Below are 13,674 nucleotides of genomic sequence, written 5' to 3'. Positions count from 1 at the left end.
TAATAACAATTCTGAAGCATCTCTTCTCATGTCTCTATGATGTACCATTCCTTTATTATTTCTCCTAGAAGTTATGAATGAATTGCCAGCAGTCTGCAGTAAGGGTACAGAGGGGAGGGAACCAGTTGGGGGTGTGTCCCCGCACAGTCTCGCTCTATCCAATCAGTGCTGCCATTTTCAGACTGCGCAGGTACACGCCCCCAACTGGTTACCTCCCTCTGTACCCTTACTGCAGACTGCTAGCAATTCATTCATAACTTCTAGCAGAAATAACACAGGAACGGCACAACATAGAGACATGAGAATAGATGCTTCAGAATTGTTATTACATGGGGGATGCATGAAGCTATTAAACCAGACATGTCAGGAGAGGGGACGGGTCCTCTTTAACTTCAGGCTCATACAAGTGATGTATATGTGCGGCTCTTCGTTATTTGTTCCCCACTGATGATGGTTTGTATGTTGCAGCCGGCACCACTGTATTTTCGGTCTGCGTCCTATGCCCAATAAATGCACACGGACCCATTCATTTCTATGTGGCGGATGTTGTCCGCGTGCTGTCCTTATCCGTGCAGCTATTCTGCAAAGGATAGAACGTGTCCTACTCTGGTCCGTTTTGCAGACAAGAATAGGCATTTGTACAATGAGGTCTGTGGAAAGTGTGGGATGCACACGGCCGGTGTCCATATTTTGCAGACCACAGAACTGCAATGGCCGTGTTCGTACCGATCCTCTGATGAGACAAGAGGTGGACTTTATTCTATTCTTTATTCATTTGAAATCAGCAGAGCGCGCACATGTAATGTCTGTGCCGGCAGAGCACGGCATCATCGGAACCTTCACAGCTTTACCGATGGGACAAGGCGGCCTGGACTCTTCTTGCCCTCTGATAAATCCCCTTAAGGCTACTTTCACACTAGCGTTTTGGCTTTCCGTTTGTGAGATCCGTTCAGGGCTCCCACAAGCGTCCAAAACGGATCAGTTTTGCCCTTAATGCATTCTGAATGGAAAAGGATCCGCTCAGAATGAATCAGTTTGTCTCCATTCCGCTTTGGAGGCGGCCTGCAGCGTTTTAGTGTCCGTCTGACGAAACTGAGCCAAACTGATCCGTCCTGATACACAATATAAGTCAATGGGGACGGATCCGTTTTCAGTGACGCAATCTGGCACAATAGAAAACGGATCTGTTCCCCGTTGACTTTCATTGGTTTTCAAGACGGATCCGTCTTGGCTATGTTAAAGATAATGCAAACGGATCCGTTCTGAACGGATTCAGGCGGTTGTATTATCTGAACGGATCCGTCTGTGCAGATCCATGACGGATCCGCACCAAACGCGAGTCTGAAAGTAGCCTAAGACATCCATTCCTCCTACACGTGAACATTTTACGTTGATTATTGTGCATCTCCAGACATTTTCTTTGCTCTTTCTACGCATAGTGTCTGATGCCATACGGCTGCAGGGAAGCTGGAGCTTTGTGAAAACGTGCCCGCTGCTAACGGACCTGTATCGGAAGGTGAGCTGGATATCGATTCCTCTCCAGCTGCCACTAAATATCAAGAATACAGACATGAGCTTTAGCGATAGAAGAATGTTGTTTATTATAAACCTGCCTTAAAGTGCTTCTTTGCATCTTCTCCGTTTTGTTTCCTTCCAGTTGTTTGTTTTGCTCAGCGCTGAAAAACTGACTTCCCGCATCCAGAGGGTCTTGGATACGCAGGAGGTTAACTGGCGGCATGTTTTAGCCTGCGTTTCATGCCTGGTTGTTTGCCAGCCCGACGCCCAGCTACTTGTGACAGGTGAGTAATGTGCAGATTCTCCATTTCTTTATACTGTGTGCCACCTGGTGGTGGATCAGAGGTACTGCAGCCTATACATAGCGTCTCGTAATTCAGTGTGCGTCATTTATGTTTAAAGCTGCTCGAAATAAGTTCATAATTAATTTTTATTTTTTTTCAATAACAGCTTTATTAATGTAATACAAACTAGGAGGCACATAATAACCCCAGCAAATAAATAGGTTTGTTATTACATTCTTGTCTCTCTTCAGGTCTTTTGGGCCGTCTCCTTGCACAAGCCTTTGAGACCTACGAGCTGGAGTATTTAATCACTGCTTTCCTCATTGCCCGACAAGCGGCCTTGGAAGGACCTGCTGCCTTTACGTCCTACACAGAATGGTTCAAGGTCAGAATACTTCAGGTTCCTGTATCTGGAACAATATGGCCTCGTTTCCACCGCGGTCCTTACCTAGAACTTCCAGTGATCTAATTATGCAGCAATTCTTCCTCTGATTCTTACAAAGCTCATTCTCTGTAAAAGCCTTAAAGGGGTTGTCTCATCTCAGACAATAGGGACATGCGCTAGGATATGCCCCCATTGTCTTATAGTTGTGGATCTCGGCGCTGGGACCCGCACCTATATAGAGAACGGAGCCCTGGAAGTGTTGCAGGGTGCACTGTGCATGCGCAACCGCCCTCCATTCATTTTCAATGGGGCCGCCAAAAATAGCCGAGCACTGGCTCAGCTATTTAGATTGGACCCATAGAAGTGAATGGGAGCGGTGGACGGTCATGTGCCATGCGCTCCCATTCACTTCTATGGGGTGGGCGCTTGGTGGTGGCCGGACCGAAGTCCTCCAGCCATCACTTTGCGGGGCTCTGTTCTCGATATAGGTGCTGGTCCCAGCGGTGGGACCCGCACCTATCGGACAATGGGGGCGTATCCTAGCAATATGTCCCCATTGTCTCAGATGAGAAAACCCCTTTAATCATGGCATAACATGCAAATCATCAGAACCTGTTAAAAACACATATGCATCCAATAGCATCAGACTACTCAAAGTGGTCCTCCAGCCACCACTTCGCAGGGCTCCGTTCCCGATATAGGTGTGGATCCCAGCGGTGGATCCCGTACCTTCAAGACAATGGGGGCATATGCTAGTTTATGTGCAATACCAGGAACAGACCACAGACAAGGGTGGCGCTGTTTTTCAGAAAAAAAAGGCCCTGTTTTCCAATGACATACAATCCCTTTAAAAATCTTGATGGTTCACATCCTCCATCTGCCATGCCCTTTTGTCTGAGATGAGAAAACTCTGCTTTAACGGCAGCCATATTGGATGTCGCCCAGCTTTCCCTGAAAGGCTATACATGGTAAAGGGTGACCTGTACGAGGGTGACCTAAGTGTATCATACCTTCCTTTCTAGTGTACGTTCGGTGCTGCCAGCTCATACCAGAACGCCACCAAGAAGTCTCTGCTTTTCCTTTTGAAATTCCTCTCTGATTTGGTCCCATATGAAACACCGCAATACCTAAAGGTGAGAGGTCGCGGACTATTATACGGTACATAGATGCTTTGTGCGGCGTGTTCCTTAAATCAGTAACTCATCCCTTATCCACAGGATAGGGGATATGTGTCTTATCGGTGGGGGTCCGAATGTTGTAGCCCCTGCCGATCACAAGAACGGGGGTCTTTTGTTCAGCCGTTTGAATGGAGCGGTGGGCACGTGTGTAGTATGTGTCTGCCGCTCCATTCAACTCAATGGAAGTGATGTAAATAGCAGAGTACTATCCTGGGGTACTGTAGAGTACTCAGCTAGTATACAGAGTACTGTAGCTCCATACAGTCTAATGAAGTGGCAGTATGCCCTTGTCCGTACCCATGGCAGCCCCCTGAAATGAGGCATGTCCGCAGCCTCTCCATCCATTTCTATGGGAATCCATAGTACTGTACTGGGCTGTCTCCAGAACTCCCATAGAAATGAATGGAGCAGCCACACGCATGCCCGACCGGCTGCTCCGTTCATTTCAGGAGGTTCGGGGCCCCCATTCTCGTGATTGGTGGAGATCCCAGTGGTAGGACCCTCACTAATCTTATAGTTATCCGCTATCCTGTGGAAAGGGGATAACTTAATGTAACCGGAATACCCCTTTAAGTTTATGTGCAATACCATGAACAGACCATGGACAAGGGTGGCGCTGTTTCCCAGAAAAAAAAAAAAGGCCAATGTCATACAATCCCTTTAAAATCTTACAGGTTCACATCCTCCATCCGCCATTTGTGGCAGCAAAATTCCGCCCGCTGTTGATGGAGTACATCAGTTTGGCTAAAACCCGGTTGTCAGACATGAAGGTGAGGTCGTAGTCAGTAGGGAGCGGGGCTGTTTAGACTTTATTCCGTTTTTTGCTCATTGCATTATTTCTGCGTTTGCAGGTTTCCATTGAAGACATGGGCTTGTATGAAAACCTTTCAGTGGGTTCCGGCAAAGATCAGGTATGGGGCGGTTATATCTGTTTCTGGGAAAGCTGGATCAGAACCAATATGGGCACCTTAACCGATTCCACATCGCCCGCCTTACCTAGAGTCCTGAATGGTAAATCTCCCTGGCCAATGAAGCCGTATAACTGGGCAGGTTTGCCTTCGATAGTCTGGGGAGCCTAATGGCCGTGATTTGCCTCGTCACCCAGCTTTTCCAGAAACGGACGGCTCATTCTACATTACAATATACATTATTTATCAAAATTGGCATTGTTGCCCATAGCAACCAGTCACCGACTCGCTTTTCCATAGCAATTTAAGACATGAAAACTGAGCGCTGATTGGTTGCTATGGGCAACTAGAGTTTTTTTTATTTTTTTGGGGGAACAGTTTTGATAAATGAGACCCATTGCTTTTTATAACGTCACCCTGTGCTCTGCAGAAACAACCACAAGCCCAACAAGACGTGGAGAAGGCTGTGCAGATCTTCGAGAATACCGGCAAGATCCCGTCCAGCGTCATGGAGGCCAGGTAGGTGGAGGCCGGCTTCCTCGGGCCTCGTTTATCAAAACGGTTTAATAGCAAGCCTTTCTGGCCCATGGCTACCAATCAGAGCGCAGCTTTCATTTTTCCAGAGCAGTTAAAATTTTTTCAAAAAAGCAAAGAAAGCCGCGTGCTGATTGGTTACTATGGGCAACAAAGTCTTACAGATTAAGGCCTAGGGCCTTTATGTTCTGCGGGGCAGATATGGAGCCTGCTTTGTCCACTCGAGTGATTGAGATGGACGGAGTTAACAGACATCCGCTGTACATGTATGGCGGATGCCGGGTCTTTAAATATGGCGCACACGCCACTCTGCTGTTTTACACAGCAGACACCCGGGGCAAATGTACACGATCAGTGGTAGTGCCGACTGCTGACATTTACCCCCTCAGATGCCGTGTTTAAATGTGACCACAGCATCTGAGAAGCCGAAAACCCGGAAGCATGCGCTTGCCGGTCAGGGACACCTACCCCGGGCTGAGATCAGGGAAGGCGTTCCACTGCAGTAATGAGCCAGAGCCTGTACTACAAGCATGTCAAACTCAAAGGCTAACATGGGCCAAAAAAACAAAATTTAAGTTTATGTGGGCCGCATAAAAAAAAAACGCCTGGCCGTGCGGATCCGTCCAGACTTACAATGGAAGTCAATGGGGACGGATCCGTTTGAAGATGACACAATATGGCTCAATCTTCAAACGGATCCGTCCCCCATTGACTTTCAATGTAAAAGTCTGGACGGATCCGTTCAGGCTACTTTCACAGTTAGAATTTTTTTTACAATATAATGCAGACGGATCCGTTCTGAACGGATCCACCGTCTGCATTATATGAGCGGATCCGTCTCAGACGGATCCGCTCTGAACGCAAGTGTGAAAGTAGCCTTAGGGGCGAGAACCTGGGATCTTTTATCCCTTGTCCTATTCAGCTCTATCAGGGTGAATAGGACTTCCCACTGTCCCTGCTGCTCTGTGCCTTGTGCACACAGCATCAGGGATGTTACCATGGCAACCAGGGCTTCTGTAGCGTCCTGGCTGCCATGGTAACTGATCGGAGCCCCAGGCTTACACAGCTGGGGCTCCGATCAGAAGCTGCCACTGCACCACCAATGAGGGGGAGGGGAGAGGTCCCTGTGGCCACTGCCACCAATGATTTCAATACTGGGGGGGTTGAGAGGGGCTGGCGCACTGTGCCACCAATGATTTTAATGGGATGGGGGGGGGGGGGGGGCACACTGCACCACCAATGATAAATTACCCCTTTATACAGGAGGCGGGTACTGGCAGATCAGCAGTTAACCCCTCAGGTGCGGCACCTAAGGGGTTAACTGCCTCTGATCGCAGCTCCCTGTCAGGGGCAGGGTGCCGGCAATGCGATTCTGCTGCCGGCACCCGCCTCCTGTATTGTGTTAGACTGACTTTCACTATCAGGCCACACAGAGCGGCGCCCAGCGATGTCTCAGCACTCACCATTAGTCCTGGGCGCCGCTCGTTCGACTGCAGTGCTCCATTACTGTCTCCTCTCCTGCTCCACATGCTGCTGATTACTATCGGAGCGATGGGAGGAGACATCAGCTTCACTAGTGGGCGATCCTTCTTCCTGGCTGTAGCGCTGTCCAATCGCAGCGCAGGGAGAAGGAACGCCCACTAGTGAAGCTGATGTCTCCTCCCATCGCTCCGATAGTAAGCAGCATGTGGAGCAGGAGAGGAGACAGTAATGGGGCACTGCGGGCGAACGGAGCGGCACCCAGGACTAATGGTGAGTGCTGGGCGCCGCTCTGTGTGGAAATAGTCCAATCATTGGTGGCGCAGTGCGCCCCCCCCCTCCTCCCCCCCCCCCTCTATTCTCATTGGTGGCGCAGTGCGCCCGCCCCTCCTCCCCCCCCCCCTCTTCTCATTGGTGGCAGCGGCAGCAGCACAGGGGGAGGGAGGACAGCTTCCTTCTCCCCGTGCTGCTGAGAGAACATGAGCGCGCCGATAGCAGCGCGCTCATGTTCAGAAATACTTGCCGGGCCGCAAAAATATTCATTGCGGGCCGCATGCGGCCCGCGGGCCGCATGTTTGAAACCCATGCTGTACTAGGTCTCTAGGCTTATCCCTTGGTTATTGCGATCCAAGCCAGTAGGTGGCAGCACTGAATTATAATATACAGAGCTTTGTGTACGGTAATAGATAAAATTCCATTACTTTATACAAATTGCATTCTAATCATTGCATGTTGGGGGCCTAAAAAAATAAAATAAAAATCGCCACCTTTTTCAAAAATCAAAATAAATAAACATCGTAGGCATCGCCGTTTTTGAAAACACCTGTACTATTAAAATACAAAAAACTTATCCCATACAATGAATGGTGGGCGTAATGGAAAATAAAAATCAGCATGGCTGCTATGCCTTTTTTTCTGAATAAAAAGTGATAGTCATACACACCCCAAAATGGTGTCAGTATAAACTACATATTGTCCCGCAAAAAATGAGCCCTCACACAGCTCCGTAAAAAAAATTGTGGGGGGTCAGAATATGGCAATATAGAAAAACTATACATATGGGGTATTGCCGTAACCGTACTGCTCCGGAGAATGATGAGCACAAGTTACTACAATGCTGTAAAAACAAAACCCCTAATACTGTGTAATTGCATTTTTTTCCCAATTTCACCACATTTGGAATTTTCTTTTTCCAGCTTCCCACTGCATACTATGTCTGCCATATAAAACGTTGCCAGTAGGAAGTACAACTTGTCCCGCAAACAACAAGCCCTTGTATGTCTACGTGAACGGAAAAATAAAAATGTTACGGCTCCAAGAAGGCAGGGGGTGAAAAATCGAATTGCTCTGTCAGGATTAATGCAGAGTCCCTTCATACTGGTCATACTGGTGTTGGTGTTTTTCCTCTCTTTATTGCCATACCTAATGCTGACGTTGCCTCTGTCTTTTCCATCGCATAGGCATCAGGGAAAAGGTCACTGCCCCTCCTGAAATACTCTGTGCTGCTGCGTTGTGTGTCTGATTCTTATTCCTCAGCTGGCCATTACTGGGGAAGATGTTAGGCTGAGTTCACACGTCAGTGATGTATCATGATCTAAATCAAATTATTTCTTTGGTTTTTCGTAGCATCTTTCGGAGGCCGTATTTTACATCTCGCTTCTTGCCTGCCCTGCTGACCCCCAGACTGGTCAGTATCGGTCATCGCCATCTTATAATATTCCAAGTCTATCTCTGTAGACTGTGGGGGAGCTTTATCAAAACTGGTGTAAAGTAGAGCTGGCTCAGTTGCCCCTAGCAACCAATCAGATCCCACCTTTCATTTTTCAGAGCTCCTTTGGAAAATGAAAGGTGGAAGCCGATTGGTTGCCATGGGCAACTAAGCCAGTTTTCCATTACACCAGTTTTGATAAATCTCCTCCATTGTCCGTCTGTCCTTCCATCTCCTGTTTATGAACCAACACTGAAAAAAAAAAAGCCAATCCTCTTTCATAAAAATGTCACCTCCTGTGAAGTTTTGACAGTGACTATTGATTCAGGAGTCGATGCTTAGATCTGAATAGTTGACGTGGCAGATTCTTTGCCTTTGTAGTTCTCCCTTCGTATACGTCGCTGCTTTCAGACAGACAGCAGCTTTCAGACTTCAGAATTTATCTTTAGATGTGAATGGAGAGGAAAACCGCTGCGTGTTGCTTTATACCAGGCCTGCTTTGTGCTTACAGCTCCCAGACGTTCCGGACTCCCTCATGTCACTCATCGAGGCGCTGAGAAGGTGAGCGATGGTTGTGTAATCATGGGCGTCATGTAGGCCCCTGTATATAGAGCAGGAAGAGTTTGCACATAAATAGTTGGTTTTAGCTGATTTTCTATTCTTGGCCCCGTACACAGGGACAATCTACCTTAGACTACTTTCACATCTGCGTTTTTGCTGGATCCGTCATAATACAACCGTCTGCATCCGTTCTGAACGAATCCGGTTGTATTATCTCTACAATAGCCAAGACGGATCCGTCTCTAAAACCATTGTAAGTCAATGGGCGACGGATCCGTTTTCTTTTGTGTCAGAGAAAACGGATCCGTCACCATTGACTTACATTGTCAGTCCTGGCGGATCCATATTGCTCTGCATCCCAGGACACACTCACAAAACGCTGCTTGCAGTAATTTTGTGTGCGTCATGGGAACGCAATGAAACGGAACAGAATTCATTCTGGTGCACTCAGTTCAGTTTTGTCCCCATTGACAGTGAATGGGGACAAAACGGAAGCAGTTTTCTCCTGGTATTGAGACCCTATGACGGATCTACGTAGCGGAAAGGGAAACCGCTGGTGTGAAAGTAGCCTAAATCAGTGGCAGTCTGTGAATCCCCATTACCACTTTGCTCCCAATGTCTCTCTTAGGCTACATGCACACGAACGTTGTTTGTTTACGTGTCCGTTCCGTTTTTTTGCAGATAGGATGCGGACCCATTTATTTCAATGGGTCCGCAAAAAATGCGGACAGGACACCGTGTCAGTATGTCCGTTCTGTAGCCCCGCAAAAAAAAAAAATAGAACGTGTCCTATTCTTGTCCATTGTAGGCCTCATGCACACGGCCATTGTTTTGGTCCGCATCCGAGCCGCAGTTTTTGCGGCTCGGGTGCGGACCCATTCACTTCAATGGGGCAGCAAAAGATGCGGACAGCACTCCGTGTGCTGTCCGCATCCGTTGCTCCGTACCGTGGACCCGCAAAAAAAATATAACATGTCCTATTCTTGTCGGTTTTGCAGACAAGAATAGGCATTTCTACAATGGGCCGCCCCCGTTCCGTTCCGCAAAGGGCACACATGGGCGGCTTCCGTTTTTTTGCAGGACCGCCAAAAACGGAACGGTCGTGTGCATGAGGCCTCAGGCATTGTTACAAGAGATCCGCAAAAAAAAAAAAACGGATGTGTAAGACACATACGTTCGTGTGCATTTAGCCTAAGGGCCTCACTATTAAAGGGGTTTTCCAGTCTGCATTACTATCCTTTTAAATAATCATTTACAAAAATAGCTGTAATTTCTGTACTTGTTTTACCTTTTAATGGCTCCCATCTCCCGTTCTGCGGTCACATGACCGTGTCCATGCAACTCTTATTTCCTGTGATGGTATGTCCATGGGCGGGACAGTGATGGGGAGTGTCTATGTAACTAGCTGGGTGGGAGGAGCTATAAACTAGCTGGGTGGGAGGAGCTATAAACTAGCTGGGTGGGAGGGGCTATTAACTAGCTGGCTATTACACGGGGCGGTGCTGGAACAGGGGAGGGAGAAGTGCATCATGGGTTTGGTTGAATGCAGCAACAGGAAGTGCTACCTACAGGATGGAAACAACCCAGAGTGATTGGTTTACATGGTGAAAACAGGTCAGGAGAGTGCAATTTAAGAAGAGAAAAGCCCAAGGAAGATGTGCATGAGGTAAAAAAAAAGATCTGATAAAAAACATAGTAATTCTGGAAAACCCCTTTTAAAGTGTAAGGCTCTTTTTACATCTAGTTCTCAGATATGTCAGGGGAGTATTCCCTGAAATATGCCACTATAGAAACAAAAAAAAAAGCCATATATGTCTGCTGTGCCCCGCCGCATAGAAAAGGATAATAGATGATGCATGTCTATCTTATGGCAACACATACCAGTGGGGTGCAAAATAATCCTGACGTATTCCGTATCTCCGACATGCTTGAAAAATGACATGTGAACAGAGTCAAATTGAATGATACAATTCTGTCTGCCTACAGCTACCACTAGGGGGAGCTAACAGGGCAGGTTGTAAACCTGCACAGTACCGGAGAGTAAAAGGACCTGTGTTCTTTCTTCCTATTGCTGCAGAGCTGATAAAATCCCACCGGCCATGATGACCTCTTATCTCGATGCCTGTGAGCTGGAGAAGCACCGGAGGCTGGAAGGTGACATCTCTATGTCTTAAAACGTATCTGTCCCGAATGTTCGTCACAGTGTATCAGTGGAGGTAAAATTGGTGGAGTCTGGGCCGTTCGGTTCAGAAAGCATTTCCTAGACTGAGTACAACGGTGGTGAACCTTCATGTATTAGGTCTTGACAGATTTCTAGTTTCTTGCTGTAACCAAGAATGTCTCTCCTTACAGACAGCAAGCAGAGATCTTGAAAACCGCGATGAGTTGCAACAAAAAGTAGAAAGTTGAATAGTGATTAGGGGATGTGCGCTATGTCGTGTATTGGGAAAAAGTGCCGCCTTTATGCCGTAGTGGATCCTTACCAGACATGGGAGCTGTTATGTCATCTTCCATTAACCCGTTCAGGACCGAGACAATTTAAGGGTCCATTCACACGTCTGTAGTGTATTGCGGGTCCGCAATACACCCGGCCGGTACCCCCCATAGAACTGCCTATTCTTGTCCGTAATTGCGGAGGTTGACCTTCCTTTTTTTTTTCGAATTTAGTCACTATTGACCGCAGCATCTGAGGGATAATTCTGAACCTAGCAGGTGTCAGTGCTGGAACCCGCCGCACACTGAGCAGGCTCCGCTCCATACATGCCCATGTGTCCAGTGATGTGCATATACGTCATTGGTTATCGTGGGGTTAAGCACATGTACGTTCTACGTGTTTTTCTTTGGATCTGGGAGATGTCTGACGCCGCTCCTGAATTCCTCCCATTAGGAAATGAGAAGATGGATGTGTCTCTGAACGAGGAGCCCGTGGCCAGGTTACAGGCAGCCCTGTGGCAGCTGAGACCCTTCGTCACAGATCCAAAGCGATACGATGGTGTGTGATGAGCAGATGTCTATGGCTGTGTCCTCCTGCACTGAATGTGTCTCTCTTGTCCCCGATTCTCCTGCATAACTGTCTAATCAATGTCTTTCCGCTCAGAGATCTCCTCTCACATGGCCGTGATTTCTGACAGACTGGCGTCCGTAATGGAGAGCCCCAGCGTGGACGCTGTTCCCACCATGTCGCAGTCTGTGGAGGAGCTGGAGCCGCAGGAGCTGGCGGTGAGCTGGTGTTTTCATCGTCTTCTCTCAAGTTCTTGTCTCTGAACTTTACCTTAGTATTCAATTCCTTTGCAGGTTGCCGATTTGCTTCTCACATCCTTTTGCCAGTGTGTCATGGCCGCCTCCAGCACCAATCCCCCCGACAGGTAATACCTACGTATGGCAGCAGACAGGAGCCCCTCAGTGACGCCTCTACCTCCACTGCCCCCTTCCAGCGCACATGGGGCTCTGCGAGAAATGAGATGTCACGTGATGATTGCTAGAAAAAATGTCTGCTGCCCCCGTCATGGACAGTTGGCACAATTGTCTATTGGAATCGTGGCACATTAACTCTGTCCAGTCTGGACATTGCTCTGTCAACTCTTCTGTACTGATAGTTTGTTACAGTGTATCAGGCCAGGCTGTTCAGCTTGCAAATGGTTGCCTCGACCAGATACAATTATAACTAACTCTCAGCTGTAAGACATGGTGCACGTGGTGGATGTAAAGTTTCCATGCACTGACAGTAAGCAGAGATGCTGCAAATTAGAAAGTTTCTAAAATTGCCTATTACTGCATGAACCCCCTTTAAGACTTTACTTTTGGGCTGTGTGACCTCTGCAGACAAGGACCCTGGCCCTCCTTGTATGTGAAGATGCTGTGTGGTCATCCCCGGGCCCTCCATGCCATGCTGAGCAGGACGCTGCAGCTCTTATGCCAGCAGGTGAGTCTTGTAGATATGAGATTGTAGATATGAGGTTCTGACGTGACTTGGGGGTAACACTGGGGTATATTTCTCCCTTCTATACATGGCTGAATTATAGGCAGAACTCCTGAAAGATCCGCATGTGGTTGGACTTGCTGTTTTCTCTGTTCACCTCCACGAGTGTCGGGCGTCACTTACAACCCCAAACCTAGAAGAGAATGCATTAGAAAAGTTCTGGGAGCTGGTACTGAACCCCCGATGCCTTAATTCCGTCTCTCTAATTCTCAGGTGAGTGCTCTGTGCCTCTGAGCTCATCTGAAACTGTAGTCTCCACAATTATCACTTATGACATTAAAGGGCATCTGTCAGCAGTTTTGTCCCTATGACACTGGCCATTTACATGTGCACTTGGCAGCTGAAGGCATCTGTGTTGGTCCCATGTTCATATGTGCCCGCATTACTGAGAAAAATTATGTTTTAATATATACAAACGGGGGCGTCGCCGTTACACCTAGAGGCTCTGCTCTCTCTGCCACAGACGCGTACTCTGCACTTTAATTGACAGGACCAGGCAGTGTAAACCTCATCACACCTGCCTGGCTCTGCAGATCTAAGTGCAGAGGGCACAGCAGTTGCAGAGAGAGCAGAGCCTCTAGGTGTAATGACAACGCCCCTGTTGCTCCTAGAGCAGGGGTGCACAACGTTTCCTGGTCGGGGGCCACATTGCCAGACTGAACCAATGACGAGGGACGAAATTTTAATTTAAAGGGGTATTAACAACTGAAAAACTATTTATGGCCGATTGAACATATGGTATTTACCATTAATGTCTGGTTACAGTTCTGGGACTCCTATCTAATGGGAAAAATACATGTGAGCAGCCACAAGACATAGACATACATGTCTGTTATTAGATGGTTGGGGGCCGCACAGAATGGTATCAAGGGCCGCATGTGGCCCCCGGGCTGCAGGTTGTGCACCCCTGTCCTAGAGGCTCGTTTGCATATAATACAACATCCTTTCTCAGTAATACGGACACATATAAACATGGGACCAACACAGATGCCTTCAGCTGCCAAGTGCACATGTAACAGGTCAACCAGTGTCATAGGTACAAAACTGCTGACAGCTGCCCTTTAATCCCTATAAAGAGTGCATCACTTATGATAGGGGTCAGCAAACTCAGGCGAGGCAGGGTAGGCATTGACCTGCACCCTG

At 47.9% G+C, this 13,674-nt stretch overlaps 1 protein-coding gene across 2 annotated transcripts in view; it reads left to right on the top strand.

Annotated features, from left to right (window-relative positions):
• Nucleotides 1–13,674, top strand: part of FANCA (FA complementation group A) — a 42,929-nt gene that overhangs the window by 19,396 nt on the left and 9,859 nt on the right. For both annotated transcript variants that reach the window (XM_044270020.1, XM_044270021.1), the window contains exons 12-26: nucleotides 1,440–1,516; nucleotides 1,658–1,799; nucleotides 2,051–2,184; nucleotides 3,207–3,317; nucleotides 4,037–4,132; nucleotides 4,214–4,273; nucleotides 4,701–4,789; nucleotides 7,910–7,970; nucleotides 8,503–8,552; nucleotides 10,630–10,706; nucleotides 11,440–11,544; nucleotides 11,650–11,771; nucleotides 11,847–11,917; nucleotides 12,375–12,474; nucleotides 12,575–12,744. In XM_044270020.1, coding sequence (XP_044125955.1) covers nucleotides 1,440–1,516; nucleotides 1,658–1,799; nucleotides 2,051–2,184; nucleotides 3,207–3,317; nucleotides 4,037–4,132; nucleotides 4,214–4,273; nucleotides 4,701–4,789; nucleotides 7,910–7,970; nucleotides 8,503–8,552; nucleotides 10,630–10,706; nucleotides 11,440–11,544; nucleotides 11,650–11,771; nucleotides 11,847–11,917; nucleotides 12,375–12,474; nucleotides 12,575–12,744 — 1,465 coding nt within the window. The remainder of the gene's footprint in view (nucleotides 1–1,439; nucleotides 1,517–1,657; nucleotides 1,800–2,050; nucleotides 2,185–3,206; nucleotides 3,318–4,036; nucleotides 4,133–4,213; nucleotides 4,274–4,700; nucleotides 4,790–7,909; nucleotides 7,971–8,502; nucleotides 8,553–10,629; nucleotides 10,707–11,439; nucleotides 11,545–11,649; nucleotides 11,772–11,846; nucleotides 11,918–12,374; nucleotides 12,475–12,574; nucleotides 12,745–13,674) is intronic.

The sequence above is a fragment of the Bufo gargarizans genome, chromosome 10, assembly GCF_014858855.1.
Source record: "Bufo gargarizans isolate SCDJY-AF-19 chromosome 10, ASM1485885v1, whole genome shotgun sequence".
NCBI classification, from domain to species: Eukaryota; Metazoa; Chordata; class Amphibia; order Anura; family Bufonidae; genus Bufo; species Bufo gargarizans.
This window is presented reverse-complemented; position numbering and strand designations above follow the sequence as displayed.